At 38.4% G+C, this 25,746-nt stretch overlaps 1 protein-coding gene across 5 annotated transcripts in view; it reads left to right on the top strand.

Annotated features, from left to right (window-relative positions):
• The window catches only part of HIPK3 (homeodomain interacting protein kinase 3), an 89,514-nt gene that overhangs the window by 20,210 nt on the left and 43,558 nt on the right, over positions 1 to 25,746 (top strand). For 2 of the 5 annotated variants that reach the window (XM_004708278.2, XM_045290884.1), the window contains exons 1-2: positions 8,909 to 8,955; positions 11,241 to 12,336. In XM_004708278.2, coding sequence (XP_004708335.1) covers positions 11,243 to 12,336 — 1,094 coding nt within the window. In that variant the 5' untranslated portion in view covers positions 8,909 to 8,955; positions 11,241 to 11,242. Of the gene's footprint in view, positions 1 to 8,908; positions 8,956 to 11,240; positions 12,337 to 25,746 lie in introns of those variants that run through there. The other 3 variants (XM_004708279.2, XM_045290886.1, XM_045290885.1) reach the window with 2 other exon arrangements.

Here is a 25,746-nt window from a genome sequence, read left to right as displayed (position 1 = left end):
ATTGAAATAGAAATGCAATTCAAATATTGACTATTAAATAGCTTTCGAGTTACAAATAGAAACATTTTTCTCTATGCTACTTTGTTGGTGTTTTTAAACTCTTTTCTACTGATCACAATTTAAAAGTGGAAAACCAAACCTTTTAAGGTAGATATATCAGAGCCAAAAATATTTTTTCTAAGCAAAAATTTTAATGGTATGGATAAACCAAGTTAGAATAATCTATTGTTTACATGAACCTAGATTATAGACACTATTTTCATCATAAAGATGCCAGTTTATGTCCTCTGATTGCTTTCAGCTGACTTCTGAAACCAAGTCATAATCAATTGAACCGAAATGCCTGAACATGGGGAAATGCAGATGCCTGAGGTTTAATTCATGAGCTCAGTGCTAGACTTTGTGAGGGTGCAAAAGTAGATTTAAGATCATAATTTCCTTTGGCTAGGTGACGGAAGCTGGCCATGTTCCTGTCAAATAGATCTTCTAGGTTTAGAGTATGGGCTATAAAATGTAGTAGTTGGAGTCATTTCTGCAAGATTGAAAGTTACCGTGGTCTTGGTCAAACCTCTCCCCTTGGAACGATTAATCACTGATTTGCATGGAAAATACTTTTATGAAGATGACCTTCCCTAATGGCTTTACTTTTTAAAAAAGCATTACATGAGTACTACTAGAAACTCTTTCCTGAAGTTTTTATTCTTCCAAATTCATCATGGCTGAAATGTGTCAGGAGAAAGATTGAGAACTGCTGTATTCAAATATAGAATTTTTGCGTCTTTGGCTGCTAAATCTTGACAAATACCTCTCGTTTTACATAAGAAAAGTCTGGATTTTGAATCTCTTTACTAGAAGGAAAGGGACTAGAACTTAGTATAGAATATTAGGAGTCTGTGTGATAGGTCAAAGGAAAAGATGGAAAACATTTTAAGGACAGAGGTGAAGTGCTGTGTTTTTGATATGGGTAGGTCTAATTGAGATGAGGGAAGGACAGATACAACTTTGAGAGATAACTGAATGTAAGACCAAAATAGGGATAACTTTTTAAAAAAACGAAAGCACCCAAATTAATTGCTATTGAGTTGATTCTGATTTATAGTGACCCTGTAAGACCAGGGCAGAACTGCCCCAGTGAGTTTTCTGAGACCAAATCTTTATGGGAGTAGAAGCCTTATCTTTCTACCATGGAGTGGCTTGTGGTTTAGAACTTCTGACCTTGTGGGCAGAAGCCCAACAGGTGACCGCCAGGGCTCCTTAGGAATAAGACAAGACTTGATAAAAGACCCCAACCAATCCTGTTGCTGTTGTATTGATTTTGATTCATAGGGACCCTAATAGGACAAAGTGGAACTACCCCATAGGACTGCAAAGCAGTAATTTATATGGAGTCTGACTGCCACATCTTTCCCCCATGTGGCAAGGGGATGTTTCGAACTGCTGATCTTTTGGTTATCAACCATGTGTTTATATACTGTGGCACCAGGCCTCCTCTCGGACTTGGCAGTAGGTAGAAAAACACCTGTGTGTATGTTTTTCCTTTTTTTAGCATGCTCAATGTGATTTTAATATATTGTTTGTCAGCTCTCTTGGTCTCAAACTGATCACACCATAATAAAGGACACTTATAGTTCGATGCTACTGTTAGGTCCTGTAGAGTTGGTTCCAGCTCAAGCTGATGCATGTACGGCAGAATGAACCACCACCTGGCCCTCTGCCCTCTCACAACTGTTGGTATGTTTGAGCCCATCAATAAAGCCATGGTGTCAATCCATCTTGTCAAAGATTTTCCTCTTTTTTGCTGTTTGCTACTTTACCAAGCATGATGTCCTCCAGGGACTGGTACCCTAAAGGAGCCCTGGTGGCATGGTGTATTACTAACCGCAAGGTCAGCAGTGTGAATCCAGGAGCTGATCTACAAGAGAAAGATGAGCCTTTCTGCTCCCACATATTATAGGAAATCCAATAGAGCAGTTCTAGTCTAGCCTATAGTGAGTCCACCTCAGCTCAATGGTAGTGGACATCGGTATTCTAAGGAAACCTTGTGATGACATAGTGGGTTACTTGTTGGTCTCTTAACCTTAAGGTTGGTAGTTCAAATTCACTAGCAGGAAAAAGGATGAGCCTGTCTGCTCCTGTAAAGGTTTACAGTCTCAGAAACCCTATATTGAGTCACTATGAATTAGAATTGAGACCACGAAAATAGATTTTTTATTTATAGTCTGATGTGTGTCTGTACTTTGACTAACAACACATTATTAATCTGGTGACCCCTAAACTGTATGAGCATAAGATATTATTACTGATTGTACATAAAATAGTAATCTAACTCTTATTAGCTCTGAGATGACCAGATATAAGGTACATCAGTACATTTGGGAGTCCTGGTGGTGCTGTAAGGTAGGCGTTGAACTGGGAATGTGTAGTTAATACGGGTTTCTGTAAAGCCTAGTTTAATATTCTTCATTAGTAGCTCAAATGAAAGAAGAACAGTGTACTTGTTCTGGCTGCCTGTGACATCAAGTTCTAGGGGTTAGGTTAGCCTGTGTCGATAAAGAATTAGGTTTTGAAATGAAGATTGTAAACAACTAGAAGAAGAAATTTGAAGACAAGACATTTTTGCCTTTTAACGAACAAAACAATAACAACAAAAACATTTCATTAAATGTATTTGAAATGTTAGAGTACATTTCAAAGATGAACCTAATTACATACTAATTTGGCAGAAAATGTCTTACTTAAAATTTTTATATTGACTGATGAAGTTAGTAAGGCATTTCTCGGTTCCCTCCCTTTCTAAGAAGCCTTGGTATTATTTGTAATTAAAAAAAGGAAATCCATAGCTATGGTTGTCACATTGGTTTTATTACAGGTATGACACTTAAAAGGATGTTAAGAATTTGGATATAGTTCAGATGTGTCTTAACTTTTATTAGGGGATTGGGAAAATAAGGACTACTCAAGGTTTCAAAGTACTTGGGATTATTAAGCCCAAGGAATGAAAGCTTAATAGTTGCCGTATTAGGAATCTGCTATCCTCTGAGTCGTATTTTATAGCCAGCCCCAGCCTACAAAGGGATAGTATTTCAAAACTTCATTTCTTAGTTAGTTGATAAAGAATAAATGACAGTCATGAATAATGTAACAGAAGCAAGAGTGTATATAATAATGCCATGAAAAAGAAAACTGTTATTTCACCCCAATAATATTTTAGGGTCTGTAGACGTTTACAGCTCCTGGGGCTTTGTAAAATTATAAATACATAATTTTAAAATTATAAATATATATTTAGGACATGGTAAAATTATAAACACCGGGTATAAGATACTCTTACCAGGTTGTGTGTTTATCTGATGAAGGGTGGGAGACAGAAAGACTTAGTCCCTGGGTATGGCAAGGTGTCACAATGGTCAGGTTAATTAGTAACTTAGTGCTTTTTTCTAATAATCTAGTATAACTGTCTTTAGCCCCACCACTACCTCTTTTTCTGATGTATTATGCTTTTTATATGATATTCCCTTCTGTCTTTCATTTTCTAAAGTCTCTTTTGAAATTGCTTCTGCAAATGCACTGTTACTGAGTTAATTCTACTCATGTTGTTGCTAGGTGGCATTGAGACAGTTCCAACTCATAGCAACCCTATGTGCAAAGGAACAAAATACCGCCTGGTCCTGCACCATCTTCCTAATTGTTCTTGTGTTTGGGCCAATTGTTGCAGCCACTGTGTCAATCTATCTTGCCAGAGCTTTCTTTTTTGGATTCCTCTCTACCAATCTTGATGCCTTTCTCCAGGGACTGGTCTCTCCTAACATGTCCATAGTACATGAGACAACCTCTTGCCATCTTGCTTCCAAGGGGCGTTCTGGCTGTACTTCTTTCAAGACAGATCTACTTGGTTTTTTGGCAGTCCATGATACTTTCACTAATCTTTGCCAGTACCACAATTCACGTACAGCAATTCCCTTTCAGTCTTTCTTATTCAGTGTCCAACTTGCATATATAGATGATGAAATGGACAATGCCATGGCTTTGGGTCAGTTGCACGTTAGTCCTCAAAGTAACATCCTTGCTTTTCAATGCTTTAAAGAGGTTTTGTGCAGCATATCTGCCCAATGCAATGAGTCATCTGATCTCTTTTTTGATTGTAGCTTCCATGAGCATTGATTGTGGATCCAAGCAAGACAAAATCCTTGGCAGTTTCAACCTTTCCTCTGTTCATCATGATGTTACCAAATGGTTTAGTGATAATCCATAGTGAAGGCTGCAATCTTTCATTTTCGTCAGCAAGTGCTTCAAGTCCTCTTCAATTTCAGCAAATAAGATTGTGTCATGTGCATATCACAGGTTGTTAATAAGCTTTCCTCCAATCTTGATGCCACGTTCTTCTTCATGTAATCCAGTTTTTCTGATTATTTTCTCAGCATACAGATTGAAAAGTATGTTGAAAGGATACAACACTGATAAACACCTTTCCTGATTTTAAACCATGTGTTATTTCCTTGTTGTGTTCGCACAACTGCCTCTTGATCCATGTGCAAGTTCCACATGAGCATAATGAAGTGTTGCGGAATTCCTAATCTTGATACGATTCTGTTTCTTAGGATCCACATAGTTGAATGCTTTGACATAGTCAATAAAACACAATTAAGCAACTTTGTGTGATTCTCTGCGTTTAGGTAAGATCCATCTGACATAAGCAATGATATCCCTTGTTCAATGTGTTCTTCTGAATCCTACCTGAACCTCTGGGAACTTCCAGTCAGTGTACTACTACAACTGTTGTTGGATGATCTTCAGCAACATTTTACTTACATGTGATATTAATGATATTATTGTTTAATTTGCCCATTCTGTTGGGTCACCTTGCATTGAAATGGGTCACTTGGATCCAGTGGAATGGATATTGCTCCCTTCTGTCATACATGAATAAGTCCTTACTGTGCTTCATCAGCTTGTTGAAACATTTCATTTGGTATTCCACTGATTCCGGGAGCCTTGTTTTTGGCTAATTCTTTCAGTGCATCTTGAACTTCTTCATTTAGTATCATTGGTGCTTGCTCATATGCTACCTCCTAAAATGATAAAGACCGGGAGTTAAAAAACCAAAAAGGAAGAACACGTGCAGCTTATATTAAACAGGAAGAACCAAAGAAGAAATTCATGTCTTTATTTGCAGTATTGAAAAATTCTGTGAGCAAAATATTGAATGACGCAGGAAGCATTGAAAGAAGATGGAAGGAATACAGAGTCACTGAAGCAAAAAGAACTGGTTAGCATTCTACCTTTTCAACTCTGTTATTACAAGAAATATGGCTTTATTTTAGGGCACGTGGAAGCATTGAGTTTTTCTATTTTTTGTACAATGTTTGAGCTGTGACTCTGAAGCCCTTAGGCCATCTCTTTTCTTTACTTTACCTGTTATAAAAATAATATACTTCTTATCCTGACAAGTTTTCAGAAAGTATCAAGCACATAATCCACTAGAGCAGCAGTTCTCAACCTGTGCGTTGCAACCCCTTTGGGGGTTGAATAACCCTTCCACAGGGGTTGCCTGGTTCATAACAGTAGCAAAATTACAGTCATGAAGTAGCAACAAAAATAATCATGGTTGGGGATCACCACAACATGAGGAACTGTATTAATGGGTTGTGGCATTCGGAAGGTTGTGAACCACTGCACTAGAGTCTCCCTCCCCTTCAATAATGAAATTTGGGGTTTTAATATTGATACCTTACCCCATAGGTTAACAGTGCTGTCTTTACAAATGAGGTAGCTATTGAGACTTATAAAACTAGTCAGACTTGAGAACCAATTTAGAAAACTCATCCTGATGATTTCATTTCTTTATACCTTATTCTTGGTACCAAGTGTCTTAGACTGGGTTCTCTAGAGAAGCAATGCTAATGGAGCTAGTTGTGTTTATATCAAGAAAATAGCTCACAGTGTAGAAGTGGATATGTTTCATTCTGTTGGTCCAATGTTAGGCTGGTGGCTTTACCTGAGTCATGCATCTGTAGGGACTGATGAACTTAAGAATGGCAGGAAGGTGAGTTAATTCAAGGTTGGTGGGCCAGGCAAGATGGTAGGCTGATCATGACTCCTAGGATTGACAGGTAATATGGCACGACATTGATAAGCCAGAAACAGGATCCAGTCCTGCATAAAGTCAGCACGTTTCCCCACAAATTCCACTTAAATTGGAAGCAGGCCACATCTCTGAGATCTCATCATGGCCAATTACTGGGTCTTTAACTGTCAATCTTCTGAGAATCCCGGCCCAACCAAGTTGACACAAAACCTTAACTATCACATAGATCCTAGCCGGTGCAAATATCTTGTCTCAATGAACTTCAGTTTTCTAAACTTCAAATTGGAAAAATAATGCTATGATTAAGTGACATAGTATAACTAAAACATATATTGAACCTGGTGCATCATTAGTGTTTAGAGGGTAGAGGTGCTGCTGTCAAGTTTGCCTGATTCCTGGTGTCTCCATGTCAAATGTAATGACATGCTTTCGTTCTGTGTCATCCCTATGAGAAGTTGCAGATTGACTTTTGTAATCTGTAGGGTTTCATTGGCTGGTTTTCAGAAGTAGATTGTCAAGGCTTTTCTTCCTGGTCCATCTTTGTCTAGATGTACCATTGAAATCTGCTCTGTGTCAGAACACACAAGGCTCCTTTGACAGATACCCTGTTTCCCTGAAAATAAGACGGTGTCTTATATTAATTTTTGCTCCCAGAGATGCACTAGGTCTTGTTTTCAGGGGATGTCGTACACATTTACTGTTTATTGTTTTATTTTATTAAAAGAGACCTCGCACTTCCTGTCTGCTCTGACTGCACTGCAGTCAATAGTGAACTGTGCAGTGGCGCCTGCTGCGACGGTCCACAGTCCAGTTACAGTAGCTTCGGGGGCCCTTATTTTCAGGGAGGTCTTATTTTTGCGGATGCCTTATATTTCAGCGAGAGGCAAAGCTGTTAGTAGGTCTAATCTTTGGGGGATGTCTTACTTTCGGGGAAACAGGTGGCAGCTGTTTATGAGCTATATTGGCTACGAGTTGAACCCAGGCATCCAGCACGGAAAGCAAGAATTCGAACAATGAATTACCAAAGGCCCTTAGTAGGTGGTAGCTCCTGTTATTTTTATTACTAATGTACTTCAATAGTGTGACGACAATCTGTTTCTTAGTTAATGAATTGATGTTTATGATATGTAAATCACATAAAAATAATAGGCAAGTGCTTAATTTATACTTTCTTGTTTGTTAGGTGTGTTAGGGTCCTCTAGCAAAACAAAACCAGTACACTTAGGATTTTTGATATACATATGGATAGATAAATACAGAACAAAGGAATATAACAGCTAATTAGCCTACATAGAAGTACAGAGGGCTCAGTTCAACTCACTTCCTTGGAACAGGAATATACTGGAAGTCCTTCAACTCACGAGGGCCCCTGGGTCCAAGATCAAGGAAGCAGACAGTTGAGTCTTCCATAGGGCAATGCAGGCAGTCCAGCCACAGGCAACAAACAGCAGGGCGGGTTACCAACAGTCATCAAGATGACAAGGTCCGACAGTCCCAAGCTCAAGCTATGTGTCCACCAGCAGCGTGGTGAAGCAGGTCTCGAAAGAACCTCAAGCTCTAGCGACACGATCCACAGGTTGGATGTCCCATAGGTAGTGTATTTTTGTAGCTCATGAGTTGAAGCAGAGAACTAGCAGTAGTTCAAATCCACCAGCTGCTCTGAGGGAGAAAGATGTGGCAGTCTGTGTTGGGAAAGATTGCAGCTTTGGAAACCCTATGGGACAATTCTACAGAGTTGCTATAAGTCAGAATTGACTTTTGGGGTTTAACTCTCATGTCCTAGGCACTTTGTTTCAAATCTATTGGGAAATACAATTGATTACACTTGACAATTGTGTAATGTCATGTAATGGATGCTAATTAGAAGAATATAGGATCTGCCCAATTCTGTTAGAAGGGTGACCAGTGAGTGTGTGTCTTAGGAAAAGTTTTACCAAGAAAGTATTAACATTACTTTCACATTGGTATATGTGATAGACATCATGCAGAGAGCTTGGATTCTTAAAATTACAGTTGGTCATTGGAATAAGGATTTCATCATGACTAAGATTCCAAGATAATTTTGTGTACTTACATAGTGTTATTTCAAGGGATATTCCATTAAGTGGCTAGGTGTTTTGACTTAATTTTTAGTAGATTGAAAACCCATTTTCTATTGTGCTACTCAGGATTTGTGGTTGTTGTGTTTGTTTTAAAAAAATTGAGTTTCAGATAGCAACTGGAAACATAGGGAATCCAGGACAGATGACCCCTTCAGGACAAGTGGTGAGAGGGGTGAGGCCTGGAGGGTGGAGGGAACGTGGGGTAGAAAGGGGGAACCAATTACAAGAATCTACCTATAGCCTCCTCTCTGGGGGATGGACAGCAGAGAAGAGGGTGAGGGGAGATGTCGGACAGTGTAACTTATGACAAAACAATAATGATTTGTGAATTGTGGAGGGTTCATGAGGGAGGGGGGATGGGGAGGGAGGGGGAAATGGGCAGCTGATGTTAGGGACTAGAGTAGAAGGCAAATGTTTTGAGAATGATGAGGGCAACAAATGTACATATGTGGTTGACACAATGGATGCATGTATGCATTGTGATAAGAATTGTATGAGCCCCCAATAAAATAATTTTTTTAAAAACTGAGTTTCTATACATGAGTCAGGACTGACACGATGACACCTAATATATGTAAGTTATAGTGACCATTGGTGACAGAGTAGAGTTGCCTTGTGGGGCTTTTTTTTACTGTATTCTTCACAGAATTAGATCTCCAAGTGAAGAAATGGCATGGACGCCATGTCTAACTTCCTCTGGCCACAGACAGGAGAAAGCACATCCAATTCCACATCTGTCTGCTCCACGATGATTCCTCGGAGGCAGAGGTCAGCCTCCATCCTTCAACTTTGTCTATTCTAGTACCAGCTATCCCTGCCACTATATTATACTTAAAAAAAATGACACCCCCTACACATTTGGATTTATTGAATTTAAGTTGCAATTTATCTGTATTTCTTTTTTCAAAATCATTTTATTGGGGGCTCGTTTCTGCTGGGTTCGATAATCCATTGCAATAGCCACACAGAACTCACAGACAAGTATGAGGGTGTAATAGGGAATTAACAGGTTATTAGAAGTCAGGGTCAGAAAGCATTATAAGGATACAGTCCTTTTGTCAGCAGCAGTGCCTCTTCTCTGTACAGGCAGGCCTGTCTTTCTGGTCCTCGGCCTCTCAGCCATGCAGTCCCTTGGTCTTTGTCCTATTCTGCTAAGTGTTTGTTCCACTGGAAAATGCTCACAGGGCTCCCTACTCTCCAAACCAGTTTTCGACTGGAGAGCACTCAGTTTTACTTATTTCGTGTGGCTTCTGGTACCTCTGCTGCCTCTACCACTTCAGCCAGGCATCTACCAAGTGTTTCCCTTGTGGCTCTTCTTTCTTAATTGTCGTGGAATTCCTCTGGTTCTTCTGCCTAACTTTTATACCCACTGGAATAGCAAAATGGACCAGTCCCGAGTTAAGAGTCCTCTAAATCTTATTTGCATATTCCCATCCAGTTACTATGTAGGGGTTACAAAGACTCGATAGAAGAGCCCTACCAAGTCATTGTATTTCCCCACACTAGGTCTTTCTCCTGTGGGGTCATTGGGTAAGATCAAGTTGCAAACAGTTTGGTTAGCAGCTGTTGCCCCACCAGGGTTCTCTGTGCTAGGATTAGAGTTTAGGGAGTTGGTCTTATCATCCCATGTTGATTAGACTTACATTATGGTGGACTTAACCGTATAACTAATGAAGTTCTCCCCATTAGTCAAAAATCAACGCAATAGCATCCAACAATACATATGTCAACAGTTGCTGGATTGATTTCACTGCATATAAATTCTAAGTTGTTGATGCTGAATAATGTTTGTAGGGAAGAACATCAAGTAGGATTCTGGTATGCCAATATAATGTATTAGATCTTTGCTCAAAGATGGGTCAAATCAGAATTAGAGTTCAGTATTGTTTACAAAATCATTTTCCATTTAATTGTTGTGTATATAGAGTGGTTGAAATTATGCTTAGAATAACTATATGCTATCTTTGGATCCAGGAGTAAAAGGCAACTAAATAGAATGCAAACTCAGTCAAGTGCCTTTTGCCTTGGCTTTTAATAATCTAGTTTTAAAATATAAGTGTACTAATAACTGCTAGGAGTTACTGAGTGGCACACATGATTATGCACTGGACTAGTAATTGAAAGGTTAGTAGTTCAAACTTACCCAGGGGCTCCTTGGATGACGGTCTGGTGATGAGCTTCCAAGAGGTCACAGCCTTGAATACACGATGGAGTTATTCTACTCCTCATCCTTGGGGCCACCATGAGTTCTCATCAACTGGATGGCAGCAAACAACAAGGATTATTATTTGGAGGGAATTCAAATGAGTATCCATATTATAAAATATATATTGAGAAGAGAAGCAACAATGTTACTGGGTAGAAAATGCCTCTTTAAAAAATTTTTATTATGAGCTCTTACAATTATTGCAATCCATAGTTTCATTGGACCAAGCATAATTGTACAATTGTGCCCTCCTAATTCTTAATACATTTTCTTTAGAAAATGCCTCTTTTAATAATATAGAAGCACAATAACAGTGAATGGAATGTAGGAATAGCTTTTCATGATATGTACATCCTCATTTTCTAAAATCTTTGTCAATATATATTAAAACATTTTTTATACAGGCATAGATTTTTTTCCCCCTGAGTTCTTAAGTTTAAGGACCGTACCTGTAAACTATGCTTGGGTAATGTGTGTGTTCTTGCTTTAGTTTGGTGATAGGATGGGGTTACATTGGAATCATATGTACAGTTAAAGCTCTGTAACATTTCTTTTGGTGGGGTCGTTTGCATAGTTTTGGGTGTTTCTTGACCACTGAAACTGCGCAGTAATTGATTAAAATGCCCTTTGAACTCTTTATTCTCTACCTTTTATGTAATAACAAAGATGGTTGAAACACCAAACAAATATTGAAACATTAGAAGTGTATACCTTTCTCAAAGGGGAAAACCTCATAATGGAATTTAATTATTTTTATGGATTATAGACTTTGGACCTTAAGGTTTCTTCATGGAATTTAAATATAAAAAAATATTTTTTTGTTAATAGTTCCCCTTTTCTCTTTCAGGTATGGCCTCACAAGTCTTGGTCTACCCACCATATGTTTATCAAACCCAGTCAAGTGCCTTTTGCAGTGTGAAGAAACTCAAAGTAGAGCCAAGCAGTTGTGTATTCCAGGAAAGAAACTATCCACGGACATATGTGAATGGTAGAAACTTTGGAAATTCTCATCCTCCCACAAAGGGTAGTGCTTTTCAGACAAAGATACCATTTAACAGACCTCGAGGACACAACTTTTCACTGAAGACAAGTGCTGTTGTTTTAAAAAATACGGCAGGTGCTACAAAGGTCTTAGCTCAGGCGCAGCACGTTCAAGTGGAGGCACCTCAGTTTGGGACTTGGCGAAACAGGTTCCACATACTAGAAGGCCCCCAGCGATGCGGATTGAAGCGCAAAAGTGAGGAGTTGGATAATCATAGTAGCGCAATGCAGATTGTTGATGAATTGTCCATACTTCCTGCAATGTTGCAAACGAACATGGGAAATCCAGTGACAGTTGTGACAGCAACCACAGGATCCAAACAGAATTGTACCACTGGAGAAGGGGACTATCAGTTAGTCCAGCATGAAGTCTTGTGCTCCATGAAAAATACTTACGAAGTTCTTGATTTTCTTGGTCGAGGCACTTTTGGCCAGGTAGTTAAATGCTGGAAAAGAGGGACAAATGAAATTGTGGCAATCAAAATTTTGAAGAATCATCCTTCTTATGCACGTCAAGGTCAAATAGAAGTGAGCATATTAGCAAGACTCAGTACTGAAAATGCTGATGAATATAACTTTGTACGAGCTTATGAATGCTTTCAGCACCGAAACCATACTTGTTTAGTTTTTGAGATGCTGGAACAAAATTTGTATGATTTTCTGAAACAAAATAAATTCAGTCCCTTGCCACTAAAAGTAATTCGGCCCATCCTTCAACAAGTGGCCACTGCACTGAAAAAATTGAAAAGTCTTGGTTTAATTCATGCTGACCTCAAGCCAGAAAATATTATGTTGGTGGATCCTGTCCGGCAGCCATACAGGGTTAAAGTAATAGACTTTGGGTCTGCCAGTCATGTATCAAAGACTGTCTGTTCAACATATCTACAATCTCGGTACTACAGGTAGGTGACAACTGATTTTGACTTAATACATGTTGAATTTCTGCTAGTTATTTTGTGTGTGTATGTGATGAAAGAGAATGGTTTAGTTACAAATTTAGGTTTAGTTTTAAAAAGATTTTTAAAATCTAAGTATACAATCTACCCCACCAAAATAGAAATCTGCACCATAAAGTTCCAGGCCAAAGATGTCTCATTGTTTTTATTGTTAATGAAGACTTGAAAGAATAATAGATGATGAATGATCAAACAAAATTCTTTGAATGTAGAAAGAGGTCCATATGGTTCAAATAAAATAGATTGGAGTAGCAGGTCTTGTTTAATGTTTCATATAGTTTGGTTATCTATTTCTTGTGGAAACAGAATTTTAGAATCCTGCTTTTACTGGGTCTTCTGTGCATTCCCACAGATATTTTCTCTGTTTAATAAAAATAGATTAGCTTTTAGATAATTTTTTTCCGAGAAAAATTATTTTATAATCTCATTTAACAGGCAGCGAGAAGGTAAAAGTTTTTTCCCTTATACTCTGTGGACTTTCTCTTTCAGTAGTTTTCAGTATTTTCTAGCGTATTATATAAACCCCAGTCTCAAGCTACTTGGGCTCTAGTTCACTTGTAAATGACTTCAATTTATTTGGCTCTTATATTATTCTGCATATCAGATTCAACTCATGGTGATACCTAAGCTTGCTCTCTTTTTAAAAACTGTAATTTTTTTCTTTTTCGTGGTAAATATAGGTAACAAAACATTTACAATTTTAGCAGTCTTTACATGTACAATTCAGTATTAAGTATATTCATTGTGTTGTTACTTCCATCATGTTGTTTCAACCATTGCGTTGTTCCAGATTTGAAATATTTTGGATGAAAGTGAAAAATCTTGATTTTTTTTTTGTACCTGGGAATATTCATTAGTTTAATGTTTCAAGAGAATAAAGAAGTCCTGTGTAAAGCACTAAAAAATAGGATATGTCTAAAAATATAAATAAGTCTAAAATATTTTATATAATATTTTATAATAGTAGTTTCAATCATTAGACATTTTCAAAGGCACTAGTGTTGACAATTAAAAAAACTAACACGTGAATAATTGTTCAGTACAGTTTAAGGTCTTTCATTTGTGTTTATATAAATATTAGGTAAATAATTTACCTGGCTTTTAGAATCTATACAATTGCTCTGTTAAATTACAGGTGCTATGTTAAAGTAAAAATGAGGTTCTTAGTAATAAACAAAGAGCAGTGCTAGCATATTGGCTGATGTTGTCTGTGTAAACAAAGTTTTTTAAACAACAGACTTTATGTCAGTTAGATTTAGGACTTAGTAAATATTTAGCTTTGTGAAAAGGTATAGTATGTAATTCCTGAATAACATGCTATTATAATACATAGCATAGTTTTGCATGAAAATGGCAGGTAACCATTATTTTTCAATATTATTTGTGTTTTATGTTTGGAACTTTGACAATTCAGGCTTACCTTTATGGCTAGGTTACTTATAAATCTGATTAGGCAGTAACCAACATGTCTTATACTGGATTTTTTCCACTGTTTGTTAAAAATACACTGTCTTTTAAAAATGAAAAACGGAAATGGAAACTTGCCAAATATTTTTGAGCTAAGCACAGTAGGAACACACATACCCCAAATTCCAGGGTAGATGATTTGTTTTAAGCGCGGATTCATGTGTTACTCTGTTTCTTTGAACTGAGCTACACAGAAATGTAGTAGGGATGTCTTAAAATAGACAGGGGCAGTAGCCAGAAATTGTTGACTACTATAGATGGTGAGGCTGTCTGGCTGCTGCACTGACATAAGCCAGAAAGAAGTACATGCGAAGGGCACTGCTTTGCTCAAGGTCAGCGTGTTCTAATTTCAGCTGCTTGAGTGTGGCTTCTGTCTGGAGCACACCGGCTTCTTGAATGCATAAAAGGTTTTAGCAGCAGAAGGTGCTGTATTTATGAGGTGTGGTGGCAGCATTCGGGTCATGGGTGTCTGGTTGTTTTTTTTTTCTTATTGTGTTTTTTGTTTTGTTTTTTAAATATAGACAGTAGTCTGTGGTTCTGAGTCATTTCAAAACAGAGACAGGAACATGGACTGTGAACTAACCCCTATACCAATTATTTATAGTCTTTGCTACTTTCTTGAGCAGTTTAGCATCAGTTCTTATAGAAATAAATACATACATGTAATAATTGACAGAAAAATATGATCCATAATTTAGACTTGTCATTCTTGTTTAGGATATTTCTACGCCTCATGCCACATAAGACCGTGGATTATCAAAGAAAAAGGTCCCTGTAGCAATATCGCTGTTAGATGCTGTTGGGGCCTGCGCCGTCCTTGTGGTTGCAACCACTGTTTCAGGCCATCTTGATGAGGAGGTCTTCCTTATTGTTGACCCTTTTTACCAAGCATGATGTTTTGTTTTGTTTTTCCCAGGGATTGACCATAACAAGATTAAGAAAAACTTATAAATAATAATTAATAGGACACTGTGTGTGTGTGCTACATTCATTTTTTCGACATGCTTCTATGCATATTTTCTAGTTTGCTTCTCATAATCACCCCTGTGAGTCTGGTAAGACAAATAGTGGAATTCTGTTTCATAATCATGAATCGAAGGCCGATTTTTATTTCCCAGAGTTTAGCAGATGTACAAATAAAGTCAGGCAGGTATAAATTCATACTGCAAGTTTACTGTGACTTTTTCTTTTTAGTCGTTTTAGTGTCCTGGCACTTTGTTAGGTGCTGGGTTTCAGAAGTGATTAATAACAGGTGTTTCCCATTTTCCAAAAATTCACTGTATACCACTTTGGTTTTACCAAAAAAATCTACATTAGTGCTTGTTTTTGAAAGGAAGAAATTTGAAGATTTTACTTTTATGAATCAAGGTGAGAAGTGGAAGTAGCATTCAACATTTGTTGTGAAAGTGAGCAGCGCCCACCCCAGAACCACAGGCGTCACACATTATTTCTGCCTTACATAGGCTGTGTGCTTGTCATGCCGTCCTCCCTTTGACAGATGTTAGTGCCACTTTCGGTTCTAAGAGTTATTTGGTAGATTATTTTTTTGGTCTGGGAGTGCCGAAAGTATTACCGCCTATTTGAATTGTGTCTTTTCAGTTTACGAGAGATTTCATAGGGGCACTCGACTTTCAAGTGGTGGGGGAGACCTGCACATGATGTCATCGTCTGTTGGAGGAGAAAAGGGAACTGTTACAGCAGGGGTGTGGGCAGGGTGCTGTGGAAACTTCAAGGAGGGCACTTAGCCTTATCAGCGGGTTCCGAGAAGGCTTCCAGGCAGGAGTGGCCTACATGCTCCTGGGGAGAGGAGAGCAGGAGACAGGTCTGACTCCTCTGGAGAGCGTTCCTTCTCTCTCATCACCCACCCTTCTTCCTTAAGGGCTTAGTACTGCGCTGGAATTGCTTGTCAAATAAACCGCTGGTATTGACTGGAAATCTTTGTTTTATTTAACAAATAGAAGGTTAACAGGTTTTAGTTGTAACAGAAGTTTCTGATAGTTTGTAATGAGGTAGTTCTCAGTGCCGTCGACTGTGGTTGCAGAAATAGATGGTGGTTGTTAGGTGCTTGCCAAGATGACACATAGCCAGTGGCCCCATGTGTAACAGAACAAGACAGTACTCAGCCTTGCACCGGCTTCTTGGTAGTATGTTTGGGCCTCTTATTGCATAGTCTGTTGATTCATCTTGTTGAAGGTCTTTCTTTCTTTCTTTTGCTAACCTCTCATAAGACCTGATGCCCTTTTCCAGGATTCGGCCCCTCCTGATAACGCATCCAGAGTATGTACCATAGATGACTACCTTCAATCAGGTCTTCAGATCAAAACCATGGCAGAGCTCTTAGTTGTTGTTGTTTTTATTAAGGTAGCATCATTGAGATATATAACTCATATACTATAGAATACACTTTTAGAGTGTATAGTTCAATGACTTTCAGTACACGAAACCTGCAGGAGCTGGAACGTTGTGGGGACTGCCTTGTTTTTTTCAGGTCTCACAAGTGTTTCACCATTGACAGGGTGCATTCTTAACACTTTCTCTCTCTCCTTTTAGTGGAAAATATTTGAGTCTTCCTTCCCTGGAAGACTTCTGTCTTATACAGGTTCTGATTTCCACAGATTTTATTGCATATTCATAGAGTTGTACAACTATCACCATAATTACTTTTAAAACCTTTTGTCACCTCAGAAAGAAAACTCATACTTTTAAGCTATTATTCCCTGCTGCAAAAAGCCATTCCCTCCCTTTCCCCTCAGGTATAAGCAACTGCTAATCAGCTTTCTGTCTCTATAACCAGAGAAACAAAATAAACTCACTGCCATCTAATGGATTCCAGCTCCCAGTGACCGTATGGAATAGGTTAGAACTGCCCCTTTTGGTTGCTGAGACTAACTCTTGATAGGTGTACAAAGTCGTGTCTTTCTTCCATCTAACGCCGCAGATCTCGCTGTTCTGGACTTTGCATATAAATTTACTCAAACAGTGTATGGTCCTCTCTGACTGCTCGCATGTAGTGTTATTTTTCCAGGGTTCATCCATGTTTTGTAGCATATGTCAGCACTACTTTTTTGTTTTTGAATAATAGTCCATTGTATAGATCTATCACATCATAGGTGTCCATGCCTCAGTTCCCTGGATAAGGACATCGTGCTTGGTAAAGCAGAGGGGCAGCAACAAAGGAGAAGGCTCTTGATAAGATGGACTGACCCAGTGCCTGCAACAACCGGCTCAAACGTCAGCACACTCGTGGGGATGACGCAGGACGTGGCAGTGTTTTGTTCGGTTGCACATGGGTTTGCGATGAGTTGCAGCAGACTAGATGACACCTCAGAACAAGAACAATTCATCAGTTGGTGGAGACTTCTGAAAATTTTATTAGTGAGTAGATAAGTAAGTAGAGAAAAGTAATATTGTCAGCAATTAAGTCTTTCATTAAAAATATCTGCTTATGTCTGTAAACATGGGGACATGCTGGGTGGTGGTTATATATTGAAGAGCAAATGGCACAGATGGTCCCATACATTCAATGTCTTCGAGTTACAACAAACTGTCCTTTAAAGTATATACTGCATAAAGTGTTGGAATACATAATGTTCTATCATTGTATCTCTTTGAGTGTGTATGAAATGTTTCCAACCCCTAATTCAAATAAGTGTTGGAATTCTAAAGATACTGATAATAAAAAGGCAATACTAATAGAAATAGGGGAAAAAGAAGAAGAGGTATTTGAGTTACATCAGGGCCAACTTACATGGAATTAACAGAACCTTACCCCATCATAAGTCAATGACTCAAGTAGAAAGTAAGTGTTTAGAAAATGATGATGGCAACATATGTACAAATATGCTTGATATAATTGATGTATGGAATGTAAGAGCCCCCAATAAAATGATTAAAAATACTGCCCCCCCCCAAAAAATACCCTGATAGAAAAGAAGAAGGCATTCTAAAAGAGAATTACAGGAGGACCTTACTTTCAATTTGAATAATTATAACCCAAACCAAATGTACCGCCATTGTCAATTCCAGCTCATAATGACCTTTTAGGGCAAGGTAAAAATGCCCCTGTGGGTTTCTAAGACTCTTTATATGAGTAGAGAGCCTTAATTTTCTCCCTACAATTATTAAAGACACACAAAAAGTTATGAAAACAGTGTGAAGAATTATATACTCCTCACCCAGATTCCCCAAATATTCTAAATATGATAAAATACAATAAAACTCAGGAAAGACAGAATTTGTATTGTAGCAGAAACCTGTCAGAGAAGGAAAGCACAAATACTGTCCACTCAGATGAGTGATGGAAAAGTGGTGAGCCTGCATGCACTTCATCAAAGGCAGGAAAACGAGGTAATCCTATGAATATGGGTCTCACTATATGTGGATGCTGAATAGCACAGGGCCAAGCAGCTTGAAAAGCCTGGAGACAAACAGACTTTGTTAAGCTAATTCGATAGACTGTAGCTCTAAAATGTGTAATAAATATAATAATGTCAACTAGGTAGATACTGTCATTTTGGATTGGGGTGAATGACTGTATTCTAGAATAATATATACCTCTTAAATGGTTATCCTTAGGTTAAAAAGAAAGCTTTCAGATTAAGTTTTTATTGTGCTGATTAAAAGCCTATTAATTTAGAAGGTTATCAAGATAATTCAGAGGTTTTATTTTGCTTGTGTCCAATAGCCCTCCTATTAAAGGGAGCAGACATAGTCTCGTGAATGTGCTATGACAGTAGAATGCAGTGACATCACAGATTAGATAGCAGTCTCGGCCTCACATACCTCAAAATGTGTGTGCCTGTTTTTCTCTGAGGCTTGAGCTTTGTCCCGAGAATGGAATTCAGCACCCTGGAAGCTATTAACCGGGCAAGTGCGGCTACGCAATAGTACCAGTTCAATGGCCAGTGAATAATTTAGGCACCAGCTGCTGTGTGCAGATTGTATTACTTAGGAGACAGAATCTAATATGTGCTAAGCGTTTGACATTAAAGGAACAAAAGTTGCTTTTGTGAGAAAACACTGAATTACAAAAAATTTTGACAATGTTTATCTAAAAATCAGTGTGTTAAATTAAAAATGAATGCACCCATCTTTAAATTACAAAACTAACATATGCTCATTGTCAAAAGAAAAATCCAGTGATAGAGAAGGGTATGAAGTAAACAAGGCCTTATTGTCCCCTTCATATTGTGACTCTGCTTTATGAGATGTGTTTTAGGTTTTATTTAGTGAGCCCTATTTAGGTTGTTTCCTAGCCTTGCCACCACTGACCTTCTTGTGTCGCCTTTGTTCACCGTAGGCATATTTTCATAACAAATTTCTAGAAGGAGAATTGTTGCGTCAGTCAAAAGATGTATACATTCTGTTGTTGAGTAATGCCAGATTTCTTTCCAGAAGTGTGTGATATTCCAATTTATAATCACACCACTAATGCCTGGAAATCCCCCTCCTCTTTTTCCCCTATACTTGTCATCACTAGGATAGTTCTGGTGTTTCAAATTGTTACCATTGAGTGGCAAAAAACAAAATAAGGGTTTGTTTTAATTTTCTCATTACACTGCATAATTACATTAAAAAATGTATCCCTGCCTTTATGTTATACTGGCAGATTTTTGTGTGTGGGGCTTGGGGCAAGGGTGATGAGATTGAAAAGGGAAACATAGTTCATGTAATAATCAATAACACTTCATATTATTGTAACTCTCTTTGGTGGTTTCCTGGCCACTGTACTCTCAGGTTCTTCTTTTCCTTCTCTGCCAAATTTTCTTGTGATTCCCTGAGTCCTTTTCTCATTAACTGTAACTTCTCCTTAAAAACCTTATAAGGGCCTCAATAAAATGATTATTTAATTAAAAAAAAAGAAAGCAAAGAAATCTTATATCTCTTTCTGTTTTTCCCCCCACAATATGGTAGCTTTCAAATACCTGCTTGTAGTGGTAGCACAGCGGTTCACCCGTTGTGCTGCTAACTGCAAGGCCAGCAGTTGAGGCTTTCCGCTCCAGTAAAGAGTGGCAGTCTCAGAAACCACAGGGGCACTTTGGGTTGGAATTGACGAGATGGCAGTGAGCAGTCTTGAGTCCTGACCTCTCCGTGAACACCTAGTTTTTCTTTTCGTGGTTTTCTTTGGGTATCACTAACTCATGTTGAAACAACTCACCTTACTTCCAAAGTCTTCTCATCCTCCCATATCACAGATTAAGAGTCACAAAATTACTATTTTCCAGGTATTGTATTGGAAACAGCTCTTCAGTATGTCTTTTCCTCTTTAATCAAATGACCAAATTCTACTAATTTTAACCTATGAAATATTTACACATGAGATTTGCCCATATTTTCCACTGCCCTATCTGATTTGAAGTCTGCACTCGATTATGAATTCATTTTTGAGCCCACTGTCTGTCTCTTGTTCAGTATATTCTTGTAGTGTTAGAGATATGTTTTGGACTGGTTACAAGACCACAAAAGTGTGCATGTACTTGTACACTGTGTTAGTCCAGGTTGACTAGAAAAACAAATCCATAAACATGCATATGTGTGTAAGAAAGAGCTTTATATACGAGAGCAATTGAATATTGAGAAAACATTCCAGCCCAGTCCAGATCAAGTCCATAAGTCCGATATTAGCCTATACCAATCTATAAAGTCCTCTTCAGACTCATGAAACACATAAAATGATGCCGAATGCAGGAAGATCACAAGCCAGTGGGTGGGAAGTCTTGTGTATCCAGCGGCGTTGTGAGCATCTCAGTGCTGGCAGGGATCTCCACGTGGCTTCTCCGGCTTCAGAGGTCTGGCTCCATCAGCCTCTCTCCATGTGTCTTCTCCACAGGGATGTCTTGCAGGGAGTGAGAGAGAGACAGACAGACAGACACACTCCCTCAGGAGAAGGCCATGCCCACACAGATTGACTATATCCTGATTGACAGGCAAGACTCCACCTCTACACTCTTAATCCTCAAATTGACACCAGAATACGTAACTACCACACACACATACATAGGTGCTTCACGTTTCACACCCTTTAAGGATAGACAACAGACTTCTGAGTCCTTGAATTGAGAATGCAACCCCATCGCTTCTCGGCCTTTTGTCTAAAATCAAGTGAGAACACAACCCATTCTGTTTCCACCATCGTTGTGAAAGAACCTACCACTAACAATTTATGTGCTTCACTGTTCCAGAATTACTTATAAGTGTTTTTCTTTCCTGATTCTTGAATAAAACAGCCCTGGAGAGATCTCACTTCACAGCTGTTATCAACTGGGATGGCTGTTAATAAAAACAAAACAAACAAACCCCACCATAATATAACAATTGGCAGCAGAGATGTGGAGAGACTGGAACCCTTACCCATTGCTGGTGGGAATGTAAGATGGTACAGCCACTGTGGAAAGCCATTTGATGAGTACTTGGACTCTATTGTTCATCTGCCAAAAGGCAGAAGAAACCTATGCCTGTCAACAAATAAATGAATAGGCAAACTATAGTATATATATATAATACAGCAAACTATTTATTAACTAGCTCTAAAAAAATGACTGAAACATAAGAAATGAGGTAAGCCTGAAACAAAAGAACAAATATTTTATGATTCCACCTATGTGAGTTTCTTAGTACAGTATAGGCAAATTCATAGAGACAAAGTAGACTAGAAGTAACCAGGAACTTGGGTGGGCTGGGAGAGAAGGCATATGGAAGGTTTGGTTTTGTTTTAATTTTTTAATTCGATCATTTGGCACAATGGACAATTTCTGGTCATGTTTCACAGCATTGTGAATGAACCTAATATGGGATTCGACATTTAAACATGCTCTAAAGTGGTAATTAAAAAAATCATTTTATTGGGAGCTCTTACTGATATAACAATCCATAATTCAATTAGATCAGGCATACTTGTACAATTCCTGCCACCATCAATTTCAAAACATTTTCTTTCTTTCTCGAACTTTTTGATATCCATTCCCCCTTATCCCCTCCCTTCTCCACCCTACCTCCGAGATACCCTTATTATTATATTATATATTATTACTTTTTTTTTGGCTATGTCTTACATCATCCAGTGTATCTGTTCACCTATAATTGTGTTATTCTTTCCCCTCAAGTGTGGTTACACAGTCATTGTGCTCGTTCCCCTTCCGCCCTCACCCCCTGCCCCCTTTAAAGTGGTAAAATTCTTTGTCTGTTTTACTACAAGCAAGAGTAAAAACAACAATAGTAACAATTTAGAACTAGAGTAGAGACTGTATCATGGGTTGACAGGGAGGGGGTGCAGTCAACTTCAAAACCAATACCTATCCCTCTTACGTTCCAGGACTCTCGAAGGCTCATTTTCATGCAATTAGCCAATGTCTCTGATAGTAATAGTTCACATAGCAAAAACCTAACTTGCCTAGAATTTTTTAGAGATGTAGTTATGCCTACTTTCTACTTGCTTACTTCATCATCTGCTATTCCATTATTAAAGTATCTCCACAGATATTTCCAATCTACTAGTTTTACCCTCTTTTATCTGCCCACTTCTTTCAGTCCAACACTGCCACTCTTTTATTCTAGATACTCGTGTATAAGCCTAGTTTTCCAGCACATTTTTAATGCAGTTTTTATGATAAAATTAGGTGCCTTGGCTGATATTTGGACCGGCTAATACGCAAGTGTATACGGTATATTATTTGATTCTTTTGTTGCGTGCTGAGTTTATTTGGTCTTTTGGACAAAGTAAAACTGCCCCGTAGGGTTTTCTAGGAGCTGCTGGTTGGTTTGAATTGCCAACATGGTAGTTAGCAGCCAAGTGCTAGTGAGGTGTGCCTCTGAGATAATTTACATTTCAGTAATATGGGGGTAAAGATTTGTAACATGATAGAAGTGTGTGCTTGAATTTCTTAAACATTTTATAGGCTCTAAATGATATTTCATTACCACATAACTCCTTTAGAAAGAATATAATTGAATTAGCAATATTCTAAACACTTAAATTTGAAATATATCAGTATTTACCTTAAGGGGTCAAAAGAAACACATTTTTCAGTGGTTCAAGTAAGCCATTAAATACTACATTTGTTTTCAAAGAATATAACTTAAATTAAAAAACAAAACTAAATGTCAAGTATCTAATTATGTGTGTGTACATACAATGAAACCTGTGTGTAAATATAGGGTATATACTAGAGATGCTTGTCAGCTAAGAAAGCCCCACCCAGAACCAGAATTATGAACCTGTGAGTAACCTATATTTACACACAGGTTCGTAATTCTGGTTCTGGGTGGGGCTTTCTTAACTAACAAGCATCTTGAATGTTGACTTTGCCTTCCTCATCCCAGACCCCAACAGATTGTCTCTGAACTGTAGAACTGATTGTTTATCTTAAATCTTCATTTTCTGCCCTGTCTGGTTAAGACAGACATGTAAATATAAGTTTATTTACTCATTAGTATGCACCTATCAGTTTGTTGTACGGTGCTGTTTATGTGTTGCTGTGATGCTGGAAGGCATGCTGCCAATATTTCAAATAGCTGTAGTCGTCCAGGGTAGACTGGTTCCAGCAGTGTCCAGACTAAGACTAGGAAAGGAAGAATTTTCTTCCTTTTTAATTCTATTCCTTTCTAATTCTAAAATAACTCACGGGTGAAAACCTTTTTAGTAGCAGCAAAACATGATATAATGTCAGAAAATGTGCCCCCTAGGTTGGAAGGCACTCAAAATAGGATGTCTGGGGAAGAGCTGCCCTTCAAAGGAGAGTCAACCTTACTAACACAGGTGGAACAGAGGTTCTGGGACCTTTGTTTGTTGATGTAGCCTGACTCAATGAGAAGGAACAGCTGCAAACATCCATTAATAAACACAATATGAACTGAATGAAGTACGAGTATAGGAAAATAGGAAATTGGAAAAATTCAAATGAAATGCTTAAAGATTAACATTATGGCCATTTGTGAGTTGAAATGGACTGATATTGGCCAATTTGAATCAGTATAATGCTAGGAATAACAAACTGAAGAGAAATGACATAATATTCATTGTTAAAAAATATTTCAAGATCTGTCTTGCAGTGTACAGCACTGCCAGTAGGCTGACCAGTTAATACATCTGTTATTCAAATTTATGCATCACCCGCTAGTACCAAAATAGATGAAACAGATTTTTAAAATCATTTTATTAGGGGCTTATACAACTCTTATCACAATCAATACATACATTAATTGTGTAAAGCACATTTGTACATTCATTGCCCTCATCATTCTCAAAACATTTGCTCTCCACCTAAGTCCCTGGCATCAGCTCCTCATTTTTTGCCCCCCCTCCCCGCTCCTCCCTCCCTCATGAACTCTTGATAATTTATAAATTATTATTTTGTCATATCTTGCACTGTCCGACATCTCCCTTCACCCACTTTTCTGTTGTCCATCCCCCAGGGAGGAGGTCACATGTAGATCCTTGTAATCGGTTCCCCCTTTCTAACCCACTCTCCCTCTACCCTCGCCAGTGTACATCCTCTGGTCTAGCCATATTTTTAAGGTAGAATTGAGATCATGATAGTGGGAGGGGGGGAGGAAGCATTTAGGAACTAGAGGAAAGGTGTATTTTTCATCGTTGCTATATCGCACCCTGACTAGCTCGTCTCCTCCCCGAGACCCTTTTATAAGGGATGTCCGGTGGCCTACAAATGGGCTTTGGGTCTCCACTCCACACTCCCTCCCTCATTCACAATGATATGTTTTTTTGTTCTCATGATGCCTGATACCTGATCCCTTCAACACCTCGTGATCGCATAGGTTGGTGTGCTTCTTCCATGTGGGCTTTGTTGCTTCTGAGCTAGATGGCCACTTGTTTACCTTCAAGCCTTTAAGATCCCAGATGCTGTATCTTTTGATAGCCGGGCACCATCAGCTTTCTTTACCACATTTGCTTATGCACCCATTTGTCTTCAGCAATCGTATCAGGGAGGTGAGCTTACAATGATATGATTTTTTGTTCTTTGATGCCTGATAAATGACCCCTTCGGCACCTCATGATCATGCAGGCTGATGTGTTTCTTCCATGTGGGCTTTGTTGCTTCTGAGCTGGATGGCCGCTTGTTTACCGAAACAGATTTTTAGTTTGAAATTGATCAAACAATCAAGGTGCATTTATAACCACTGGTGATTGAAATGCAAAAATTAAAAACAAAGACAGATCAGTAGTTGGAAAATAAAACCTTGGTGATAGAATTTTTCAAGACTAGTGATCTATGCATTTGAAAGATGTACCTTCTTTAGCACCCTACATAGTGACTATGTAAGTGGACCTTACTGGAAGGAACACACAGCAATCAAATAGACTATATCTTTGGAAAGAGATAGGAGAAAAGCTCAAAATCACTATCCACAACAAGGCCAGGTATTGACTGCTGAACGGACCATCTATTGCAAGTTCAAGTTGAAGCTGAAGACAATGACAACATGCTCGTGAGACCAAAAATACAATCTTGAATATATCCCATCTGAACCTAGAGACCATCTCAAGAATAGATTTGATACACTGAATATAATGATCAAAGACCAAATGAGCTGTAGGATGACATCAAAGACATTAGAGATGAAGAAAGCAGTGGTTATATAAAAGGAAAGACCAAAGTAGCCATTAGAAGAGACTTTGAAATTTGCTCTTTATTGTAGAGTAGCAAAAGCAAAGGGAAGAAGTAAAAGAGGTGAACAGAAGATTTCAAAGAGCTGGAGAAAATAAGTGTTATAATGAAATATGAAAGAACTGAAGAAAATTTTCAAGCGTCAATTTGAAAACTGGATTCTATGGATGAAATCAACAGAAAGCTGAGACTTTTTGCTCTCAGAAAAATTTACAGCCTCAGAAGCCGACAGAGGCAGTTTTACTCTGTCCTATGGGATCACTATGAG

The sequence above is a fragment of the Echinops telfairi genome, unplaced genomic scaffold (assembly GCF_000313985.2).
Source record: "Echinops telfairi isolate 266 unplaced genomic scaffold, ASM31398v2 ScPeMD7_60;HRSCAF=208, whole genome shotgun sequence".
Lineage (NCBI taxonomy): Eukaryota > Metazoa > Chordata > Mammalia > Afrosoricida > Tenrecidae > Echinops > Echinops telfairi.
The sequence above is the reverse complement of the archived record's forward strand: the minus strand, read 5'-3'. Positions and strand labels throughout refer to the sequence as shown.